Below are 24,667 nucleotides of genomic sequence, written 5' to 3'. Positions count from 1 at the left end.
GGTTATCATTACCATTTTTCTAAATTCCATATATATGCGTTAGTATAGTGTATTGGTGTTTATCTTTCTGGCTTACTTCACTCTCTATAATGTGGCCACACATTTTTAAGTGAGCATAGATTTTTTTTCATCTCCACTAGTTCTACTTGGGAGATAATTAGAAGCAGACAATTAGGTCTGATGCTTGACTCATCAAAATTCATGACCCCTGGTCTGGCTACCAAGATGAAAGATTATACATCTTTATCCTTTGTCTCTGCCAGGATGCCATGGAATGATAAGAACTAGGATGTGACTCTGTGTAAGAGGAAACAGCATAGCTCATATTATTAGACAAGAACAGGAAGAAGATTAGAACTGTATTTCTACATCCCAATCCTTGCATTTCAGTTGTGATTTTGAGTGTTCTTCATGGAGAGCAGCAAGAACACAATTACTTTCTGCTGTCACTACCCTTTCTCAATAATTTCCGAATCCCCTGCTTAATTTCCTGAGTTCGAACACCATAGACAATGGGGTTGAGAGTTGCAGGAATGACATGGTGGAGGACATTAAGTAAGACAGGAATATCAGGTGAAACCTTTTCCTTGGCCAAATGGGTAAAAACAAAAACCAGCAGGATGGTGCTGAAGAAGAAGATAAGGATAAAGTGAGAGCCACAGGTGCTCAGAGCTTTAGCAGCTGCCCCTTTTGTATGGAGTCGAAGGACAGCTCGGAGGATGAACATATAGGAGAGGAAGATGAGGATGAGGTCAGAGCCCAGCAGAGTCCAGGCTAAAATTAATTGGTAGATTTTGTTAAGGGTGATGCTACCACAAGAGAGCTTGGACACGGAGAGGTTGGCACAGATACAGTTTTCAATTATATTTTTTCCACAATAATCGAGCCGGGCAGAGAGGATGGGAATAGGTGCGGTAAGAAATGTGTTTCGGGCCAAGATGAAGACAAGAGCTCTTGCCACAAATTGGTCCGTGATGATAGATGGGTAGTGCAGAGGCTTGCAGATGGCCACATAGCGGTCATAGGCCATGACCGTGAATGTGCAGGACTCCATGGGCAGGAAGCTGTTCATGATGAACATTTGGAGGAAGCAGGCAGAGAAGCTGATGGACCTGAGGTCAAACCAGAAGATGGCCAGCACCTTGGGGATGACGGTGAGGCAGAGCACCATGTCCAGCAGGGAGAGCAGGCTGAGCAGGTAGTACATGGGCTCGTGCAGAGAGGCCTCCAGCCGGATGGTGATCAGGAGGGTGGCGTTGGCCCCCATGGCCAGGAGCAAAAGGAGACTGAGGGGCAGGGACAGCCAGCGCTGCCAGCTGGGGGACCTGACAAAGCAGTTCAGGAGGAACTCAGAGACTTCAGTAGAGAGGGAGCTGTTGCTATAAGGCAGCATCGGCAGTGATTTCAGGGAGGAAGATGTCTTTCGGGAGCTGAAGATGAGAGAAGGTGTTAATTCTACCAGACTCTCACGAGGGTGGATTTAGCCTATAAGATCCTTGAACGTATGGACACAAGCCACCTCTTCCACTCTCATTCCTTGTGTCTAGCACATTTTTGACACACAGAAGTGGCTAATAAATTTTCATTGAGTATATAAATAAATGTTTCCTATGGTTCTTTCATCTATGTGTCATCTTCGATTGTCTCTTGTGTGAATGTTGGAGGGCACTCACAGAAGTCTGTTTGCTCCGTTGATGTTTAATGGTTCAGAAATTAGTTAAGTATCAAAGAAAATCAAAGGCTGAGAAAACATTATCGTTTAAAATTTAAATGTGTATAAATGCATTCTAAAGTGTAGATGGCATCCACATCAAGTTTTTAAGGGCATAAAAGATGAGAGTATGCAGAGGTATGATGGACTGGGTACATAGCACAACTCCCTGATAAAAATTAATAAAAACATTTTTTTTTTTTTTTTGTTAGGAGTTTGTACTTTTATTTTTTTTTTTATTTTTTTATTTTTTTATTAGTTGGAGGCTAATTACTTTACATCATTACAGTAGTTTTTGTTATACATTGATATGAATTAGCCATGGATTTACATGTACTCCCCATCCCAGTCCCTCCTCCCACCTCCCTCTCCACCTGATCCCTCTGGGTCTTCCCAGTGCACCAGGCCCGAGCACTTGTCTCATGCACCCAACCTAGGCTGGTGATCTGTTTCACCCTAGATAATATACATGTTTCAATGCTGTTCTCCTGAAACATCCCACCCTCGCCTTCTCCCAGAGTCCACAAGTCTGTTCCATACATCTGAGTCTCTTTTTCTGTTTTGCATATAGGGTTATCGTTACCATCTTTCTAAAGTCCATATATATGTGTTAGTATACTGTAATGGTCTTTATCTTTCTGGCTTACTTCGCTCTGTATAATGGGCTCCAGTTTCATCCATCTCATTAGAACTGATTCAAATGAATTCTTTTTAATGGCTGAGTAATATTCCATGGTGTATATGTACCACAGCTTCCTCATCCATTCGTCTGCTGATGGGCATCTGGGTTGCTTCCATGTCCTGGCTATTATAAACAGTGCTGCGATGAACATTGGGGTGCATGTGTCTCTTTCAGATCTGGTTTCCTTGGTGTGTATGCCCAGAAGTGGGATTGCTGGGTCATACGGCAGTTCTATTTCCAGCTTTTTAAGAAATCTCCACACTGTTTTCCATAGTGGCTGTACTAATTTGCATTCCCACCAACAGTGTAAGAGGGTTCACCTTTTCTCCACACCCTCTCCAGCATTTATTGCTTGTAGACTTTTGGATAGCAGCCATCCTGACTGGCGTATAATGGTACCTCATTGTGGTTTTGATTTGCATTTCTCTGATAATGAGTGATGTTGAGCATCTTTCATGTGTTTGTTAGCCATCTGTATGTCTTCCTTGGAGAAATGTCTGTTGAGTTCTTTGGCCCATTTTTTGATTGGGTCATTTATTTTTCTGGAGTTGAGCTGGAGGAGTTGCTTGTATATTTTTGAGATTAATCCTTTGTCTGTTGCTTCGTTTGCTATTATTTTCTCCCAATCTGAGGGCTGTCTTTTCACCTTGCTTATAGTGTCCTTTGTTGTGCAAAAGCTTTTAAGTTTCATTAGGTCCCATTTGTTTATTTTTGCTTTTATTTCTGAAATTCTGGGATGTGGGTCATAGAGGATCCTGCTGTGATTTATGTCGGAGAGTGTTTTGCCTATGTTCTCCTCTAGGAGTTTGATAGTTTCTGGTCTTACATTTAGATCTTTAATCCATTTTGAGTTTATTTTTGTGTATGGTGTTAGAAAGTGTTCTAGTTTCATTCTTTTACAGGTGGTTGACCAGTTTTCCCAGCACCACTTGTTAAAGAGGTTATCTTTTTTCCATTGTATATCCTTGCCTCCTTTGTCGAAGATAAGGTGACCATAGGTTCGTGGACTTATCTCTGGGCTTTCTATTCTGTTCCATTGATCTATATTTCTGTCTTTGTGCCAGTACCATACTGTCTTGATGACTGTGGCTTTGTAGTAGAGTCTGAAGTCAGGCAGATTGATTCCTCCAGTTCCATTCTTCTTTCTCAGGATTACTTTGGCTATTCGAGGTTTTTTGTATTTCCATACAAATTGTGAAATTATTTGTTCTAGTTCTGTGAAAAATACTGTTGGTAGTTTGATAGGGATTGCATTGAATCTATAGATTACTTTGGGTAGTATAGCCATTTTGACAATATTGATTCTTCCAATCCATGAACACGGTATATTTCTCCATCTGCTTGTGTCCTCTTTGATTTCTTTCTTCAGTGTTTTATAGTTTTCTATGTATAGGTCTTTTGTTTCTTTAGGTAGATATACTCCTAAGTATTTTATTCTTTTTGTTGCGATGGTGAATGGGATTGTTTCCTTAATTTCTCTTTCTGATTTTTCATTGTTAGTGTATAGGAATGCAAGAGATTTCTGTGTATTAATTTTATATCCTGCAACTTTTCTGAATTCATTGATTAGCTCGAGTAATTTTCTGGTAGAGTCTTTAGGGTTTTCTATGTAGAGGATCATGTCATCTGCAAACAGCGAGAGTTTCACTTCTTCTTTTCCTATCTGGATTCCTTTTACTTCTTTTTCTGCCCTGATTGCTGTGGCCAAGACTTCCAAAACTATGTTGAATAGTAGTGGTGAGAGTGGGCACCCTTGTCTTGTTCCTGATTTCAGGGGAAATGCTTTCAATTTTTCACCATTGAGGGTGATGCTTGCTGTGGGTTTGTCATATATAGCTTTTATTATGTTGAGGTATGTTCCTTCTATTCCTGCTTTCTGGAGAGTTTTAATCATAAATGGATGTTGAATTTTGTCAAAGGCTTTTTCTGCATCTATTGAGATAATCATATGGTTTTTATCTTTCAATTTGTTAATGTGGTGTATTACATTGATTGATTTGCGGATATTAAAGAATCCTTGCATTCCTGGGATAAAGCCCACTTGGTCATGATGAATGATTTTTTTAATATGTTGTTGGATTCTGTTTGCTAGAATTTTGTTAAGGATTTTTGCATCTATGTTCATCAGTGATATTGGCCTGTAGTTTTCTTTTTTTGTGGCATCTTTGTCTGGTTTTGGAATTAGGGTGATGGTGGCCTCATAGAATGAGTTTGGAAGTCTACCTTCTTCTGCAATTTTCTGGAAGAGTTTGAGTAAGATAGGTGTTAGCTCTTCTCTAAATTTTTGGTAGAATTCAGCTGTGAAGCCATCTGGTCCTGGGCTTTTGTTTGCTGGAAGATTTCTGATTACAGTTTCGATTTCCTTGCTTGTGATCGTTTTGTTAAGATCTTCTATTTCTTCCTGGTTCAGTTTTGGAAAGTTATACTTCTCTAAGAACTTGTCCATTTCTTCCAAGTTGTCCATTTTATTGGCATAGAGCTGCTGGTAGTAGTCTCTTATGATCCTTTGTATTTCAGTGTTGTCTGTTGTGATCTCTCCATTTTCATTTCTAATTTTGTTAATTTGGTTCTTCTCCCTTTGTTTCTTAATGAGTCTTGCTAATGGTTTGTCAATTTTGTTAATTTTTTCAAAAAACCAGCTTTTAGCTTTGTTAATTTTTGCTATGGTCTCTTTAGTTTCTTTTGCATTTTTTTCTGCCCTAATTTTTAAGATTTCTTTCCTTCTACTAACCCTGGGGTTCTTCATTTCTTCTTCCTCTAGTTGCTTTAGGTGTAGAGTTAGGTTATTTATTTGACTTTTTTCTTGTTTCTTGAGGTAGGCCTGTAATGCTATGAATCTTCCCCTTAGCACTGCTTTTACAGTGTCCCATAGGTTTTGGGTTGTTGTGTTATCATTTTCATTCATTTCTATGCATATTTTGATTTCTTTTTTGATTTCTTCTATGATTTGTTGGTTATTCAGAAGCGTGTTGTTTAGCCTCCATATGTTTGAATTTTTAATAATTTTTTTCCTGTAATTGAGATCTAATCTTACTGCACTGTGGTCAGAAAAGATGACTGGAATAAAAACATTTTTAATATTATGTCTAAGTCAAATCTCTATCAATGCCCATCATCCATCCCCATACCCATATCCTTATCAATACCTATACCCATAAATACCTGTGTCCATATGTGTATTTAAATGCCTTGAATGGATCCTGGAACAGACAGAAAATAAAGATTTGTCAGATTAAGGACCAAGTGAAATTCAGACATTGAAATAAAACATCATTGTTGGCTTTCAACTGGAGGACACTGGTGGCATTTGATGAAGATCAGCACCAATTTTCTTACTTAATGGAGCTCAGGGACAGAAGATAAAATCCAGGTTCAAGCAGGGTGGGAATCTGTCATGTGATCTCCCATATGGTAGGACTTTACAACACTACATCCTGCATGGTGTTCTGCACTAGAAATAAATCCCCACCTTCATCTCCACTCCTCATCTGCACTGGGAAATTCTAAGGAAATAAACTAATACAAATCTTATTACTTGGGAAAAATTTTCCCTGTAAATTCTGATATACAAGCTGGTCCTATGTGACTTTGCAGCCTGAATTCACACCCGCTCTTTGGCTCAAAAGATATTTGAAGTTATTCTGGATTATGGGCAGTGGCATCAGAAAACAACAGGATCAAATTCAAATCCTTTTTGAGGAACAAATTTTTATCTCAGGCCTCAAAGAATTTCAATATAGATGTATGAAGAAATTCTTTGCACTAAAAATATTAATTTGAAAAGAAAAAAGATTAGGATAAAAGCCCAGAAACAATAGATCATAGAATTCGACCTACAAAATCTTGAGATAGTTATTATTTGATGTGAATATTGAAACACTTTTTCCAATGACTTTTTAAAAAAAGAAATGAGAGATAATCTTGAAAATGTAAACAAAAATAATATTTAAAAGAAGAATCAGTTATACCTCCTAGAAATAAAAATATAATAATTAAAATAAAAAATTTAAGAGATAAGCTTAATAGCATACAAGCCACAATTTGAAGCATAATTAGTGAACTAGAAGATGGGGCTTCCCTTGTAGCTCAGTTGCTAAAGAATCTACCTGAAATGCAGGAATCTGCCTGCAATGCAGCAGACCTGGGTTCGATTCCTGGGTCCGGAAAATCCGCTGGAGAAGGAAATGACAACTCACTTCAGAAGGAAATGGCAACCCACTCCAGTATTCTTGCCTGGAAAATCCCATGGACAGAGGAAGCTGGTGGGCTACAGTCCATGGGGTTGCAAGAGTCAGACATGATTTAACAACTAAACCACAGAAGATAGAGCTGGATAAACTTTTTAAAGTGAAGCTTCAGTGATACATAGAGAATGCAAAAGTGTAGTTAAAAGTAAGGACATGGGATTCTGATAGATGTAGTCAGTTTATGTTTATTGTCTTACTCCAATTAAGAAGATCAAATCTGGGAACTTCCCTGGCTGTCCAGTGGTTAAGAATCTGCCTTTCAATGCAAGGGATGCAGGTTTGATCCCTGGTTGGGAACTAAAATCACACAAACTTGTTGTGCAGCAACTAACTTTGTGCACTGCAACTCTGGGGCCCACGCTCCACAAGAGGAGAAGTCCCCAAGAGCCGCAATGAAGACACAGTGCAGCCAAAATTAAAAAAGAAGAAGAAGAAGATCAAATCCAGGGTTAATATTTTGTTCAGAGGTATAAAAAGTAACAAAGCTTATTTAAAAAATAATCAGACATATTTGAGAAACAGTATCAAAAATAAGAACTCAATTAATGCCTTTAGCACTAGATTAGAAACTGCTAAGGAGAGTCAGCAAATTGTCAGAAGGGAATCAGAAGAATCAACTTAGACTAAAGATGAAGAGAAAATAAAAACAGATGGAAAATGCTGAAGAAAGTGTAAGAGGAATTGAGGCTAGAGTAAGAAGTTCTAACAAATAAAATCCAAGTTCCAGATTGAAGAAAAGAGAGAAAGGGGTAGAGGCTTTGAGCCTCTCAGAAATGATGAAATATATCAATAACCAGAGCCAAGAGGTCCACTAAATCAAATGGGATTAAAAAAAAAAAGTACACCTAGATATATCAAGATATAACTAAAGGTAGACACCTAGATGACATGGTCTAACTTCTAACACCAGAGATGAAACGATGATCATAATGGTGAGTATGACTATTTTAATCAGAAGAACCCATGAGTGCCAGGCCCCTAGAACTAAAAGTCCATCTTCCGAGTTGCACATTAACTAGAAGCTTCTCAGCCTATATTTTGAAGAGTATCTCTTCCCTACAGTGCCCTCATGCCTCTCCTCCTTAACTCTCTGTATTCATATCATTCATCCCTGTTTTCCCCAATTTTTAGGTTACATTGCATAGCTTAATAAGACTTCACTGCTTATTTTGTTGTTCCAACAAGCCTGTAGACAGCTTCCTTACAGCAACAACTGTGATCCCTTAGGCCATTACACCAGGGATGCTTCTTAATGATTTGCTCCATAAGATTATTGTTCTTGGTCTAGAGAGCCGCACCTGTGGCTCTGACCTGTGCAGAAACTTTTATCAATATTATTTTGGGGTACTAAATTAAAGTATAAAGTATAGGAATTTTCATTAATATTAAAAAAATATTGAGTCTGTTGCCACATTTTTTTTCAAAAGGACCTGAGTGAAGCAAGAAAGAGGGATAAGGAATAATAAGTAATAATAATGAGAGTGAGAAGAGCATTGAGTGGAAATGGTACTCTAAGCTTGCTTTCCCTGGGGATCTATGTGGGTCTGGAGAAAGCTGTGCATGGTGAAGTGACTCTAATACAAATGAATGGAAGAGAGAGAGAGAGTAGAAGTGAGGGAGAACAGAAGCATTATGTGCCCAAAAATATGGATGGTGGAGAGAAGCTGCAGAAAGAGAATTCTAAAATTACAACAAAATAGGTTGGATTGAGAAGAAAGAAGACAAAGGGAATCAGAGAAATAAAGGAGAGAGCAGAAATGGATCAGGTACTTTTATGAAATGAGAAAGGCAGTAAAAGGCAAACTAGTTAAGATTCCTAAGTAATGATAATCAAGGGAGTGTGATAGGAAATGTTTTTTCCCTTTCAAATCTGCATTCTCCCTCATGTTCTCAGAAGAGTTCAACCAAGGATTGTCAAGCTCTCTCCAACATGATACTCTGGTGCAAATTTATGAACTCCCACAAGGACCAAACCTCTCCCCAGCACACACAGACTCTGGGCTCAGCTTTGGCATCATCATCTTCATCTGGCTCAATGCCACTTCTCTTTCTCAGGTCCCTCAAGTCCTGTCCCCACACTCCTTTCCTAAAACTTACAGTTCTTCCAACTGCAAACCCAGTTTTATTTCCAGTGCAGTCCCTGCTTTTGTGAGGGATCCACTATCACAGTGGCAACTTGGTGCCTTCATTTTCTGCTGGAGCAGACTTACTGGATGGAGACAGTGATCTCTGCCAGGGAGGGAGAGTTCTGCCTCTGTCTGGCTCTTCTACACTCTGGCTTTCAGAAAAGAGGGTTTGTACTTGAGTTTCTACTTCCCCAGGGAAAGACTGCCTTGTTGGCCCTTCAGAAAATCAAGAGCCCAGCATCTTCTTATCCCACTGGGAGAAAGATTTACTCTCAGTTCTACAAGATCTGTTTTCCCTAAACAGTCAATAATGCCCCAAAGACATAGCCGGAGTCTTAGAGTTAATTTTCCTGGACCAGTTAAATGGATAAAATGGGATACTTAGGAAATAAAGGCATAATTAATTTTAGAACACAAAACTCTAGGGCTAGAAGGGTCAAGACAAATAACTTTGATATCAATGAGTATCAAGTTCTGATTTTTCAGAAATGTATTGATAAAAATATCTATTTTTTATCAGAAATATATATTTTTAAATCAAAAAAGTATTTTTCTTTTTCAGAAATGTATATTCCAACAATACAAGAGAAGACTCACACATGGACATAACCAGATGGTCAATACCAAAATCAGATTGATTATATTCCTTGCAGCCAAAGAAGGAGATATCTTCTGTCTATACAGTCAGCAAAAGCAAGACAGGGAGCTGTCTGTAGTGCAGATCATGAACTCCTTATTGAAAAATTCAGACTTACATTGAAGAAAGTAGGGAAAAACAAAGAACATTCAAGTGTGGCCTAAATCAAATCCCTTATGATTATACAGTAGAAGTGACAAATAGATTCAAGGGATTAGATCTGATAGACAGAGTGCCTGAAGAACTATGGATGGAGGTTTGACACTGTATAGGAGGCAGTGATCAAGACCATCCCCAAGAAAAAGAAATGCAAAAAGGCAAAATGGTTGTCTGAGGAGGCCTTACAAATAGCTGAGAAAAGAAGAGAAAAAAGGCAAAGGAGAAAAGGAAAGATATACCCATTTGAATGCAGAGTTCCAAAGAATAGCAAGGAGAGAAAAGAAAGCCTTCCTAAGTGATCAATACTGTTCATACTGTTCATGGGGTTCTCAAGGCAAGAATACCGAAGTGGTTTGCCATTCCCTTCTCCAGTGGACCACATTTTGTCAGACCTCTCCACCATGACCCAGCCATCTTGGGTGGCCCCACACAGCATGGCTTAGTTTCATTGAGTTAGACAAGGCTGTGGTCTGTGTGATCAGATTGGCTAGTTGTCTGTGATTGTAGTTTCAGTCTGTCTGCCCTCTGATCCCCTCTCTCAGTGCCTACCATCTTACTTGGGTTTCTCTTACCTGGACGTGGGGTCTCTCTTCATGGCTGCTCCAGCAAAGCTCAGCTGCTGCTCCTTACCTCTGATGCCCATGAACAGTATGAAAAGGCAAAAAGATAGGACACTGAAAGGTGAACTCCCCAGCTCGGTAGGTGCCCAATATGCTACTGGAGATCAGTGGAGAAATAACTCCAGAAAGAATGAAGGGATGGAGCCAAAGCAAAAACAACACCCAGTTGTGAATGGGACTGGTGATGGAAGCAGGGTTCGATGCTGTAAAGAGCAATATTGCATAGGAACCTGGAATGCTATGTCCCTGAATCAAGGTTAATAAGAAGTGGTCAAACAGGAGATGACAAGAGTGAACATTGACATTCTAGGAATCAGCGAACTAAGATGGACTGGAATGGGTGAATTTAACTCAGATGATCATTATATCTAATACTGTGGCCAGGAATCCCTTAGAAGAAATGGAGTAGCCATCATGGTCAACAAAAGAGTCCAAAATGCAGTACTTGGATGAAATCTCAAAAACGACAGAATGATCTCTATTCATTTCCAAGGCAAACCATTCAATATCACAGTAATCCAAGTCTATGCCCTGACCAGTAATGCTGAAGAAGCTGAAAACTTTCATGAAGATCTCCAAGACTTTCTAGAACTAACACCCCCCAAAAGATGTCCTTTTCATCATAGGGGACGGGAATGCAAAAGTAAGAAGTCAAGAAACACCAGGAGTAATAGGCAAATTTGGCAGGGCAAAGGCTAATAGAGTTTTTCCAAGAGAATACACTGGTCATAGCAAACACCCTCTTCCAACAACACAAGAGAAGACTCTACACATGGACATCACCAGATTGTTGGCACTGAAATCAGATTGATTATATTCTTTGCAGCCAAAGATGGAGAAGCTCTATACAGTCAGCAAAAACAAGACTGGGAGCTGACTGTGGCTTGGATCATGAACTCCTTATTGCCAAATTCAGACTGAAATTGAAGAAAGTGGAGAAAACCACTAGACCATTCAGGTATGACCTAAATCAAATCCCTTATGGCTATACAGTGGAAGTGAGAAATAGATGTAAGGGACTAAATCTGATAGACAGAGTGCCTGATGAACTATGGATGGAAGTTCGTGACATTGTACAGGAGACAGGAATCAAGATCATCCCCAAGAAAAAGAAATGTAAAAAGCAAAATGGCTGTCTGAGGAGGCCTTACAAATAGCTGTGAAAAGAAGAGAAGTGAAAAGCAAAGGAGAAAAGGAAAGATATACCCATTTGAATGCAGAATTCCAAAGAATAGCAAGGAGAGATAAGAAAGCCTTCCTCAGTGATCAATGCAAAGAAACAGAGGAAAACAACAGAATGGGAAAGACTAGAGGTCTCTTCAAGAAAATTAGAGATACCAAGGGAACATTTCATGCAAAGATGGGTTCAATAAAGGACAGAAATAGTAGGGACCTAACAGAAGCAGAAGATATTAAGAAGAGGTGGCAAGAATACACAGAAGAACTGTACAAAAAAGATCTTCATGACACAGATAACCATGATAGTGTGATCACTCACCTAGAGCCAGACATCCTGGAATGCGAAGTCAAGTGGGCCTTAGGAAGCATCACTATGAACAAAGCTAGTGGAGGTGATGGAATTCCAATTTCTCTATTTCAAATCCTAAAAGATGATGCTGTGAAAGTGCTGAACTCAATATGCCAGCAAATATGGAAAACTCAGTAGTGGCCACAGGACTGGAAAAGGTCAGTTTTCATTCCAATCCCAAAGAAGGGCAATGCCAAAGAATATTCAAACTACCGCACAATTGCACTCATCTCACATGCTAGCAAAGTAATGCTTAAAATTTTCCAAGCCAGGCTTCAGGAGTAAGTGAACTGTGAATTTCCAAATGTTCAAGCTGGCTTTAGAAACCAGAGATCAAGTTGCCAACATCCGTTGGATCATCAAAAATGCAAGAGAATTCCAGAAAAACATCTACTTCTGCTTTATTGACTACACCAAACCCTTTGTGTTTATTACAACAAATTGTGGAAAATTCTTAAAGAAATGAGAATTCCAGGCCACCTTACTTGCCTCCTGGGAAATCTGTATGCAGGTCAAGAAACAACAGCTAGAACCGAACATGGAAAAATGAACTGGTTCCAAATCAGGAAAGGAGTACATTAAGGCTGTATATTGTCACCCTGCTTATTTAACTTATATGCAGAGTACATCATGTGAAATGCCAGGCTGGATGAAGCACAAGCTGGAATCAAGATTGCCAAGAGAAATATCAATAACCTCAGAAATGTAGATGACACCACCCTTATGACAGAAAGTGAAGAAGAACCAAAGAGCCTCTTGATGAAAGTAAAAGAGTAGAGTGAGAAGTTGGCTTAAAACTCAACATTCTGAAAACTAAGATCACGGCATCTGGTCCCATCACTTCATGGCAAATAGATGGGGAAACATTGGAAACAGTGAGAGATTTTATTCTGGGGGGCTCCAAAATTACTACAGATGGTGATTTCAGCCCTGAAATTAAAAGATGCTTGCTCCTTGGAAGAAAAGCTATGACCAACCTAGATAGCATATTAAAAAGCAGAGACATTACTTTGCCAACAAAGGTCCGTCTAGTCAAAACTATGGTTTTTCCAGTAGTCATGTATGGATGTGAGAGTTGGACTATAAAGAAAGCTGAGCGCTGAAGAATTGATGCTTTTGAATTGTGGTGTTGGAGAAGACTCTTGAGAGTCCCTTGGACTGCAAGGAGATCAAACCAGTCAATCCTAAAGGAAATCAGTCCTGAATATTCATTGGAAGGACTGATGCTGAAGCTGAAACTCCAATACTTTGGCCACCTGATGTGAAGAACTGACTCATTGGAAAAGACCCTGATGCTGGGAAAGATTGAAGGTGGGAGGAGAAGGGGATGACAGAGGATGAGATGGTTGGATGGCATCACCGACTCAATGGACATGAATTTGAGTAGGCTCTGGGAGTTGGTGATGAACAGGGAAGCCTGGCGTGCTGCAGTCCATGGGGTCGCCAAGAGTCAGACACAACTTAGTGACTGAACTGACTTTCAATAAAAATATGCCTTGTGCTTAAATTTAATCCTGTGCACTTCTATGATGACAGTTTCTAGTGACTGTAAAACACTCAAATCCACTCTCTAATCTTTTCTTGTGTGTGACCAATAGTTCTACTTGAGTGAAGTCTTCAAGAAGCCCTAGTCTTGTGACACTTTTAATGCAAAAAAGATAATTTCTTTATCTAATTGCTTATTTAGCAATATACTGCAATTAGTGTGTGGCTGTTCAAAAAGGTGGTTCATCTTCTCTTACTGAATTTTTCTAACTATCCCCTGTTCCTATGACCAAGTGTCCTGGCTGAAGTTTAGATAGAAGAAAATTCAGCTTCCAGCTCTTTCACGTGACAAGTTCCTTAAATCATCTGTCTCATATTCCTAATTTGCATACTTGTTGTGAGAAATAAATGTGAGCATGTTAGGAGCACCTGACTGTTATTACACTGTTATTACTACTACTATAAAATTTGGCTCTCTAGTATCTTTTGTATTGGAAAGCCATTAGTCAACATAAAACCACTGCTTCTCACCTTGGAGCCTCTTTCACAGAATTGTCTATATCAGAAGCAGTTTGATCTCAGATTCGTGCCTACCATTTGGAGCACTTTCACTTACACTTGTTGCTTTGTGCTTATTTTCTTTTTTATAGTTTTATTTGCTCATAGCATCTTAATAAACAGTGGTCTCACCAGAAGTTACATATGCTTCTGACTGTAAGGCAGGGTCATCACTTTTGAATTACCACCTATCTCTTGAACTTTACTCTTTCATGCACCACCTCTTCTAGTCAATTTTTACAAGTCATACAGGTAGCTTTTAAAGTTGGACATTCCAAAATCTGTCCAGATCTTTTCATTTGATTGATAACCAAGATATACTTAATTTAATAATATTTAAGTGACATAGGGCTCCTTTTTATCCTGTTGGATTGTTAGAAGTGAGAGCACTTTTCATGCCAATAACTCTCTATCAAAGTCAGTTCCAGGAAAACAAATGACCACTTGCATTTCCAAAACTGTTTTGTAATCATCATGTCCTTCACTTAAGACTCTTTCTTACATAAATTTCAGTTTATGTGATTTTAAGACATTTATCACTGACACTCATAAAAGCTAAGTTAATTAAGTATTTTTTTGAGAGTTTTTGGATATCATTACCTGACATCTGGAAATTGCAAGATGTCAAGCCAGTCTTGCTAAGGACCAGTGAGTTAAAAAGCTAACAGAGGGTTTCCCTTTAAAGAAATGCCTTTTTAACATTGAAAAACTCTTCATCTGAGAATAATATATTCCTGGAATTAATATTTGTATTCCTCCAAATAAAACTTTGAGCTCCTGAAAGCAATAATAAAATTCTATTTACTTTTGTAGCTTAATAGTTAACAGAATTCCCAGACACAGGAGATGTGTGCTCAGAAGATATCCAAATCATAGGAAACAATAATCATATAATCTGTTTATATTCATCATTATTACTGAATCATATATTACAATGCTTATAAATCTTTAACTTATTAGCAAAGCTATATTTGCATACCTTACACTGTGACACTCTGAATCACAAAGATGAGTGGTCAAGTGTAGATTCATGGGGATAAAAAATTAGGCATCTCTTAATATAAGAAAGTGGTTAAGTCACTCAGTCGTGTCTGACTCTTTGCAGTCTCATGGACTGTAGCCTACCAGACTCCTCTGTCCATGGGATTCTCCAGGCAAGAATACTGGAGTGGATTGCCATTCCCTTCTCCAGAGGATCTTCCTGACCCAGGGATTGAACCTTGGTCTCCTGCATTGCAGGCAGATTTTTTACCATTTGAACTACAGGGAAGTCCTATAAGAAATATAAGAAAACTCTGATAATTGTTATGCACATGAACAATAGAGGCATAAATCTTGTCCTTTTGTAATGTGGTTTGGTTTGGTCTCTTTGCAGTTCCATGGACTGTAGTCTGTCAGGTGTCTCTGTCCATGGAATTCTCCAGGCAAGAATACTGGAGTGGAATGCCATTCCCTTCTCCAGGGATCTTCCTGACCCAGGGACTGAACCCTGGTCTCCTGCATTGCAGGCAGATTCTTTATCACTTGAGCTACAGGGAAGTCCTTTTTGCAATACACTTTGCAAAGAAAACATTATCTACTAAAAGAGAAGAGACAGAATGACAAAGGAAGCCAGCAATGTGCTTGCAGGTTGAGAGAGAACACTCAATTACAGAAAAGCCAGTAATGAGGTTGAAGATTCAGAGAAAATACCCAATCACAGACTAGCAATAACCTTCTAACATTAAGGCCTGAAATTCATGTCTTTGTCTCCAATATGCTTACTTCTGTGGATAAGAATAAGAACACAGTACACATTATACGTCACAGCTCACAAAGTATCCACAGTTTTATTCTCAAGAATATAAAATTTATGTCATGTTAACAGTTATACGCTTATGAACACAAATTTCTCACTTTAGAACCTGCCTAAGAAAACTCAATATTTTGGGCAAAATAAGATAATTGTGGGACAAAAAGAGAAGGACCAAGGAGATTTCTGTTGAGGAGTGAGAGAAAGAGAAACTCTAAATGCAACTGCAGCTTTATTAAAGGGGACACAGTCAGTTCATCCAGTTTGAGATTAAAATTTAAAGATATGAACTTCAGTCCACTCATTTATTACTGACTTAAAAACCATCCTACCTAGTTGTCTTGATTACCATCCTTTCTTCAGTAGCCTCTGGATTCCTTGCTTGATCTCCTGGGTTCGCACCCCATAGACAATGGGGTTGAGGGCTGCAGGGATGACATGATGCAGGACATTGAGCAAGACTGGCACGTCAGGGGACACCTTCTTCTTTGCCACGTGAGTGAGGACAAAGACCAGGAGGATGGTGCTGAAGAAGAGGATCAGGATGAAGTGGGAGCCACACGTGCTTAGGGCCTTGGCCACAGCTCCTTCTGACCTGAGTCTCAGCACAGCCCGCAGTATGAGGGTATAGGAGAGGAGGATGAAGATTAGGTCAGATCCCAACAGTGCCCAGCCAAATGCAAACTGATAGAGACGATTGATGGTAATATCACTACAGGAGAGCCTGGACACAGACATATTGGCACAGATGCAGTTCTCAATGACATTTCTCCCACAATAATGGAGTCGTCCTGAGAGAATAGGAATGGGCAGAATAGTAAGGGAATTTCTTGCCAAAATAAAAATGGCTGCCTTGACAACAAATTGGTCTGTGATGATGGATGGGTACCTCAGAGGAAGGCAGATGGCCACATAGCGGTCATAGGCCATGACCATGAATGTGCAGGACTCCATGGCAAGGAAGGAATTCATGATAAACATCTGAAGGAAGCAGGCAAAGAAGCTGATGGACCTGAGGTCAAACCAGAAGATGGCCAGCACCTTGGGGATGACGGTGAGGCAGAGCACCATGTCCAGCAGGGAGAGCAGGCTGAGCAGGTAGTACATGGGCTCGTGCAGAGAGGCCTCCAGCCGGATGGTGATCAGGAGGGCGGCGTTGGCCCCCATGGCCAGGAGGAAGAGGAGACTGAGGGGCAGGGACAGCCAGTGCTGCCAGCTTGGGGACCTAGCAAAACAATTGAGGAGGAAATCTGAAGCCTCAGTGGAGATATTGCCATTTTGGTGTGCTGTCATATTTTGTCATTCATTTCTATAGCTTTCTTTTAGTGATCTGTAAAATTAAGATTAAAAATTAGCTATTTATTTGAGGTATATGAAAATAGAACTTGCTTTACCTAGTGATTTGTGGGTCCTAGCAGGTTATCTTGAATCAGGAGAATTTATTTGTTATCCTTTTTGATGTTCTACTTGATTATTCCTATTACTTTAGAGAATGTAAGGGGATGAAGTTATATGATTTGTTTATGCATGTTTGATTTGTTCAAGGTTTTTTTAAATTAATTAAGTCTTTACAGAAACTAAAAGACATAGAAAATTACTTAGAAAACTATTATATTTTGTGACAAATTATTGTCCAAGTTTGTACCTGCAAGTTTCTTCCTGTTTTTTAAAAGACCATACAGAATGTGTCACACCCACAGTTTAACTATAACAAAGCATACAAAGAATTAGCAGAGACTGTCACAAACTAGGGACTCACATAAATAGCCGTAAACTTCCATCCACCCCCATCTGACCTTTCAGCCACTTTTATTTTGAGTTATATATTTAAAAATATTATACTGCAAAAATAGAGTTAACTAGATTCTCCCTTAAAAATCATTTTAATTTGTTTCCTATGAATTCTTCCTAAAATTGCTTTTTTTCTATTTCTTAACCTTCCTATCAGTAGAATTCCTAACTTATTGAAGAAACAACCTTAACATGAGATTGAGTAATTCCTCCAAGCTAAGCTGGACTGATTGTTGCTGTTGTTGTTTAATCTCCAAGCCATCTCCAAGTCTTTCCAAACCCAGTGACTATAGCCTGCCAGGACCCTCTGCCCATGGGATTTACCAGGTAGGAATACTGGAGTGGGTTGCCATTACTTTCTCCAGGAGATCTTCCAAACCCAGATATTGAATCCAAGTCTTTACTTGGATTCTTTACTGCTGAGTCACCAGGGAAGTCCCAATGCTGGACTGATGAAAAATGATTCTTCTGACTGCAATAATGTGAGGGTGATGATGTCCACCTTTAAAGCCCTTCCATCTCCTTTGGATTTCCTCTTTCCATCTTCAATATAGTAATCCACATGCAAGTCCCTGTCCTCCCTGCCCCATCCCCTTACACTTCTAGACACTTGTTCAATGTTGATATTGTTTTCTCGTTATTTAAACATTCCCTCATCATGCTGTTAAGGACTAGTGTCACAAAACTTAATTAGGAAATGTTCTTAAGTTTGAAAGAGGGAAAACAAAAGCCATTCTAAGGACAATGGATAATATAAGGAAACAGTGCTATAAGCAATGACAGAGTCTTGCATAAACTATTAGGATTGTATAGGGGAGGGCTGACTAACATACATGGGGAATCGGCTAGAGAAAAAAATTGTGAAAAAAGGTATCCTCTTTTACATTAGTGATAAAGATTCTAAGATTCTCCTTCTCCTGAATTGTGACTGAGAGTGCAGAGAAGACTGTAGCTGGGCTAAATGTACAGGTCTGTTCTTTCTAGGATCCTTCAAATCATGTAGTCCATTATATTTATTTGTTTATTTTTAAAAATTTAATTTGCTTTATTCCAGCCTTTTTTTAACACCAAAAAAAGAGTTCAGCATGTAGAAAAGCAATATGTATGAATATATTTCTTAAAGCAATGTTTATAAGGAAACATTGGGAAAGAATTTAAATGTCTCATAGGTGAATAGTTAAAAAAATTATGAGATTCAATTCAATGGCCATTTGAAATAGTTTAGTTCATTGTATTTAAATCTGTCAACACAGATAGATGTCTCTGTTAAAGTGTTATCTTGTGGGTTTAGAAACTTTATACCAGGAATTCAAGAACGTCCCTCTTCATTTCTCACTAGGCTCACTAACATAAAACCACATATTGTTTAGTTTTTGAGCTCATACCACTACTGGGAACTGTGATCAAACATCTAGGGTTTCATCTCATTGAATCATTGACCCTCCTGTGAGATACACTTTACTATCACCACATTACAAACAAGGAAACTGATTCTCAAAATCTTAATCATTCTCACAGTATTAGGCTAATCCTACTCCTGTCTAATCCTAGTCCAATGTGTTAGATTTTAATAAATTCTAGGTTACCCTTGGTCTTAATGAATAATTATGTGATAATGTACTTACCTCCTCAATATTGTTTAAAAAAATTCACCTGTGATAAAATAAATAGTTTTGAAACTAGAAATGATAGAGGAGAAATAGCTTTGGAGTAGGGGCAGAGTGGCAAGGGAAAGGAACATTTAACCAAACTGTGAACCTGGAACAGAGCAATATTTTCATAAAGATAGAAACATACTTTGTTTTTTAGTGGTTCACATAGTGGTTTTGCTTCCAGCTATGAATTCTAGTCTTCAAATGCAGTTCCAGTCCTCCTCAGCTGTCTCCTCCCAGATCCTCCTCGTCAGAGAGTCCCTGTTAGTGACCAGGGCTGGCTCTCAGAGGAAGAAGGAGGAGCATCTTCTCCCAGGGTTCCTGGTCCTCTGCTTCCCCAGACAAAAGGTCCTGTCCAGCTAGTGTCTGCCAGGCATGGCCTTCCCACTTGATATGTAGATGAGATTAAGTGATCTTCCAATTCTTCTTCTCTTGCTGATAACAGGATACACTAGTAGCAAATCAGACAATTTTGGAATTAATTTTAAGCATATTATATCATTTACTAAATTAAAGTACATACATGATGACTAGGAATTAGTATTAATCTTGGAAAAGTATTGGTTTGTTGTCAATATTGTTCAACAAGATCTGGAGACAAATAATAATGATAGGAGTGAGAAAAGCATTGAGTGGAAATGGTGCTCTAAGCTTGCTTTCCCTGGGGGTCTCTGCTGGTCTGGAGGAAGTCGCACATGGTGGAGTGACTTGGCCAAATGAATGGAAGAGGAAGAGCAGAAGTGGGGAGGACACAAGCATATGTGCCCAGAAAATAGATGGTGGAGAGAAGATGCAAAAAGAGAATTCTGAAATTACAACAGAATAGATTGGATTGAGAAGAGAGAAGACAAAGGGAGTCAGAGAAATAAAGGAGAGAGCAGAAAGTGGATCAGATACTTTTATGAAATGGGAATGGGAATAAAGGGCAAACTAAGGAAGATTTCTAAGTAATGATAACCAAAGGAGTGTGATAGGGAATCTTCTTTCTCTTCTAAATCTGTGTTGGTCCTTATGCTCCCAGAAGAATTCAATGAAAGATGTTCAAGATCTCTTCAACATGATATTCTGCTGCAGATTCATGAACTCCCACATGGACCAAACCTTTCCCCAGCACGCACAGAATTTGGACCCAACTTTGGCATGCTCATCTTTATCTGGCCCTATGCCATTTTTTGCTCTCACATCCCTTCAACTCCTATTCTCAAACTTCAACCCTGCAGGTCTTCCATCTGCAAGCCCAGTTTTATTCCAAGTGCAGTCCCTGCTCTAGCAAGGGGTCCACTATCACAGTGGTGACTTGGTGCCTTCATTTTCTGCTGGAGAAGACTTACTGGATGGAGACAGTGATCTCTGCCAGGGAGGAAGAGTTCTGCCTCTGTCTAGCTCTTCTACACTCTGGCTTTCAGAACGGAGAGTTTATGCTTGAGTTTCTACTTCCCCAGGGAAATACTGCCTTGCTGCCCCTTCAGGGACCAAAGCCTCAAGAGCCCAATATTTTTTAATCCCATTGGGAGAAAGACCTCCTATCAGTTCTTCAAAATCTGTTTTCCCTAAGGAGAGTCGATATTGCCCCAAAGGAGTCTCACAATCAATTGTTGGACCAGTTAAATGGGTAAAATGCAATGTGTACTGTGCTTAGTCCTGTTTGACTCTTTGTGACCCCATGGACTGCAGCCTGCCAGGCTCCTCTGTCCATGGGGATTCTCCAGAATATTGGAGTGGGCTTGCCATGCCCTCCTTCAGGATATCTTCCCAACCCAGGGATTGAACCCAAGGCTCCTGCACTGCGGGCAGATTCTTTACCAGCTGAGCTGCTAGGGTGTCAGGGAATGTTTAAGAGTAGGATTCCTGTGTGCTGCTTCCTGTCTCTTTTCAGCCCTCTGTTCCTTAACAGTCCCTGACAGGAGAGAGCAGAGCGGCAAGCCGCTCCCAGGACTGAGATCAAAGAGATGGGATGCTTGCATAGGATTTCCTTCATTAGCTTTTCCATTTGGTGAAAGGGATTATTTACGACCCTCTTTTGATATGGATTGCCTTTTGGCCTTATGGCCTCTATTGCTCCTTGTTTCCTTGGTAACTTGTAAAGTCTGGTCTTTTGATCTTTATCTGAAGAAGCTACCTTGTAATATGGTATATATACTCACACAGAATTCAATAAAGCACCCTTGTTCCACCAGAGACTTGGGTCCCCGTGTCCTTCTCTCTCTCTCTCTCTCTCTCTCTTTCTGGCTGATTCCCTGGAACGCGGAAGCCTGCCGAGCTTTTTCCTGCCCGGGCTTTCGAGACCTCTCAAGACTTCTTGAGAGGGCGCCCTGAGCCTATGTGAGCGGTACAAGCCCTGTCCAAGGGTTTTATTGGTTTTCTGTGTAACCCAGGGAATATTAGCTTCTTTCCTTCTTTCACTCTCTCATCGTCGACTCTGGACCACCAGGTTCCGGTCCAATAAAGGACCCCAGCACTAGGGAAAATGCAATACTTAAGAAATAAAAACATGATTAAATCTAGCTTTCACTTTCACTTTTCACTTTCATGCATTGGAGAAGGAAATGGCAACCCACTCCAGTGTTCTTGCCTGGAGAATCTGAGACAGGGGAGCCTGGTGGGCTGCCGTCTATGGGGTTGCACAGAGTCGGACACGGCTGAAGCGACTTAGCAGCAGCAGCTGAGCAAGAAGGTTGAAGGCTAAAAGCTTTGATACCAGTGAGTATCAAGTTCTGATTTTCCTTGATAAAACATATGCCTTGTGCATCAATCCAATCTTGTTCACTTCTATGCTGACAGCTTATAGTAACTGTAAAACACACAGATCCACTCCCTAATCTTTTCACGTAGAACCAGTAGTTCTACTTGAGTGAAGTTTTCAAGAAGCCCTATTCTTGTGATACTTTTGATGTAAAATTTCAAGATAACAGCTTATAGCCAATTGCTTACTTTGTAATATACTGCATTACTGCCTGGAAGGTCAAAAGTATGGTTGATCCTCTGTTATTCAATTTTTCTAACTATTCCCCATTCCTGTGACCAAGTGTCCTAAGCTAAAGTTTAGATACTAATAGAACAAAATTCCCCTGTTGGCTCTGCCACTTGACAAGATGCTTAAATTATCTGTCTCTTATTCCTAATGTGTATATTTGCTATGAGGAGTAAGTGTGAGCATGTTAGGAACATTTGACTGTTATTACATGGTTATTATTATTACTATTATTAATATTATAAAGTTTGGCTTCCTAGTGTTTTTTTTTTTTTTTTGAAAACCTTTCACTATCACAAACATTGAAATAAATGCCGGTTCTCACCCAGCATCTTAATAAACATGGTTGTCTCACTGGAAGTCATGTGCACTTGGACTGTTACTCAGGGCCCTCTCTGGTAGATTACTACCTATCTCCTGGAAATTACCCTCTCACGCACCACTTTCCCCAGTCAATTTTTACATGCCGTATACCTAGATTTTTAAGCCAGACATTCCAAAATTTGTTCAGATCTTTTCATTTGGTTCATAACCATAACTTTAAGTTATTTAAGCCACATAGGCCTCCTTTTATCCTGTTGTATTGATTAATGTTGGTTGTTATGAGACAGAGTGCTTTTAGGCTAAATAACCCCCAGTAAAGGCCAGACTCAGGTAAACAATGACTACTTGCACTCAGTCTTTTTTATTGTATGGATCTCACATCCATACATGGTGTTTTTCCGTAGTCGTGTTTCTGCCCATAGTTGATGGATATTTCCTATTGACAACTCTTCTGTTGGGGTCTCTAATATATGATTCTTCCTGTAAATTGACTTCCAGTGGTACTGTATAAGAGTTCCTCCTTCTGGCATCTTGACTCCATTTCAGTGAGGTCTCCTTTTGATAATTGTCACAAAATCAAGCACAGAATACATCTTGCCTGACTCTATTATATGAAACAGCAAAATATGGAAAGCTAACACCGAGATGCATTAAATAACCACTACTTGACTAAGGCCAGGGGTAGAGGAAAAGTTCAACTGCAAGTAAACTGAGGCAACTTTTCTTCAGTGATGGAAATATTCTTTTTCTTGATTTTGGTGGTTGTTAGAATAATGCACACTGTATAAAAACTCTTTACTTCAGATGCATCTTATTATGTATAAACACTATCTTAAAAAAAAGATAGAAAAAATACAAACTCAAAAAACCAGTGAGGAAATAAGGATGTCAATTTATATTTAAACATTAAAATATTATAATTTGCTATAATTAGTTGTGCCTGTGGGAGGAAATGAGCTCAAGGTCTTCCTACTCTGCCATCTTGACCACTTCTCTAGCACTGTTCACTGATGGCCTCTCTGGTATTGTAGTTAAAATAAACTTATTGTAGATAGTGTATGAGATGAGACTCATTTTGTGCTTTTCCAATCTCATATGTCTGTTTTTGCCTTTTATTTGGATTATTTAGACTAGAGTTTCTCAAATAGCATTGGCATTTTTGTCAGACAACTCTTGTTGTATGTGTGGATCCATTGTGTGCACTGCATTCTTGGCCTCCTCTCACTATTTGTTGTTAGCACCACTCCTTTCTTCACTTCTGGTCTCCACAATTGTAACATACAAAAATATTTCTGGACAACAAATGTTGTCAAATTTGTTCTGGGTGTCAAAATGGACATCTTTTCCTTCATCAATAAGACTGATTTAAACAACACACATTTACGCTATGGATATGATCAGTTTATATACACCCATACTTGGTTTCTTCTATTATACATGGAAGAGTATTTGGATCAGAGACCACACACCTTTAAAACCTCAATCTTAAAAATCTGGGCTTTTTAAAGACCATGTTGACTATGTTCTGCTCTATGGTTTTAAATATGCATCTTTCGGTTTTCACAGTCAATGTTCAAATAATAGTATGCTACTTCACATATAAAACAAAAAATAAACATCTATTTCTATTTTACCTCTCCATATATTTCTTCTATTTTACCATACAGTTTATTTCAAAATATTTTATAAATCTCTGTATATTGTCACTATACTTTTCTTCCCTACTTCCTTTTTTTTCTATTTTTACAACATTTTATATAACTCATAAAACAGTGCTTGTATAAAAATTCACACAAAATTGCTAGAGAGCATACAATTATCTCCAACTGACAGTAAGAGCCTCTCCATTTCACATCTTCCTGGTTCCCACTCCTTTTTTGGGAGGGTGCACAGCATGTGGGATCTTGGTTCCCTGACCAAGGATCAAACCCGTGCCCCTGCAGTGGAAGCACAGAGTCTTAACCACTGGACCACCAGGGAATTGCCTCTACTACATATCATCTATCTACTCAGCACAAGCTGGAATCAAGATCGCTGGGAGAAATATCAAGAACCTCAGATATGCAGATGATACCACCCTTATGGCAGAAAGTGAAGAGGAAGCACCTTTTGATGAATGTGAAAGAGGAGAGTGAAAAAGCTGGCTTAAAACTCGACATTCAAAACACAAAGATCATGGCACCTGGTCCCATCACTTCGTGGCAAATAGATGGGAAAAAATGGACAATGGAAACAGTGAAGACTTTCTTTTCTTGGGCTTCAAAATCACTGCAGATGGTGACTACAGCCATGAAATTAAAAGACGCTTGCTCCTTGGAAGAAAAGCTGTGACAAACCTAGACAGCATATTAAAAAGCAGAGACATTACTTTGCTGACAAAGGTC

General features: G+C 39.2%; 2 protein-coding genes across 2 annotated transcripts; both read right to left on the bottom strand.

The window, feature by feature from the left end:
- Positions 1-433: 433 nt before the first annotated feature.
- Positions 434-1,393, bottom strand: LOC110148584 (olfactory receptor 56A3-like). Its single transcript, XM_020910632.2, has one exon. The coding sequence runs from the start codon at positions 1,391-1,393 to the stop codon at positions 434-436; it is 960 nt and encodes a 319-aa protein (XP_020766291.2).
- Positions 1,394-15,890: 14,497 nt separating this feature from the next.
- On the bottom strand, positions 15,891-16,838 carry LOC110148583 (olfactory receptor 56A3-like). The gene has a single exon (XM_020910631.2). It carries the CDS (start codon positions 16,836-16,838, stop codon positions 15,891-15,893), a length of 948 nt encoding a protein of 315 aa, XP_020766290.2.
- Between the last annotated feature and the right edge of the window lie 7,829 nt (positions 16,839-24,667).

Source organism: Odocoileus virginianus, unplaced genomic scaffold (genome assembly GCF_023699985.2).
Source record: "Odocoileus virginianus isolate 20LAN1187 ecotype Illinois unplaced genomic scaffold, Ovbor_1.2 Unplaced_Contig_20, whole genome shotgun sequence".
NCBI lineage: Eukaryota > Metazoa > Chordata > Mammalia > Artiodactyla > Cervidae > Odocoileus > Odocoileus virginianus.
This window is presented reverse-complemented; position numbering and strand designations above follow the sequence as displayed.

What these genes read in the sequence shown, in the direction of transcription:
- LOC110148583 (XM_020910631.2), bottom strand. Translation starts at nt 16,838, where the DNA reads ATGACAGCACACCAAAATGGCAATATCTCCACTGAGGCTTCAGATTTC.
- LOC110148584 (XM_020910632.2), bottom strand. Translation starts at nt 1,393, where the DNA reads ATGCTGCCTTATAGCAACAGCTCCCTCTCTACTGAAGTCTCTGAGTTC.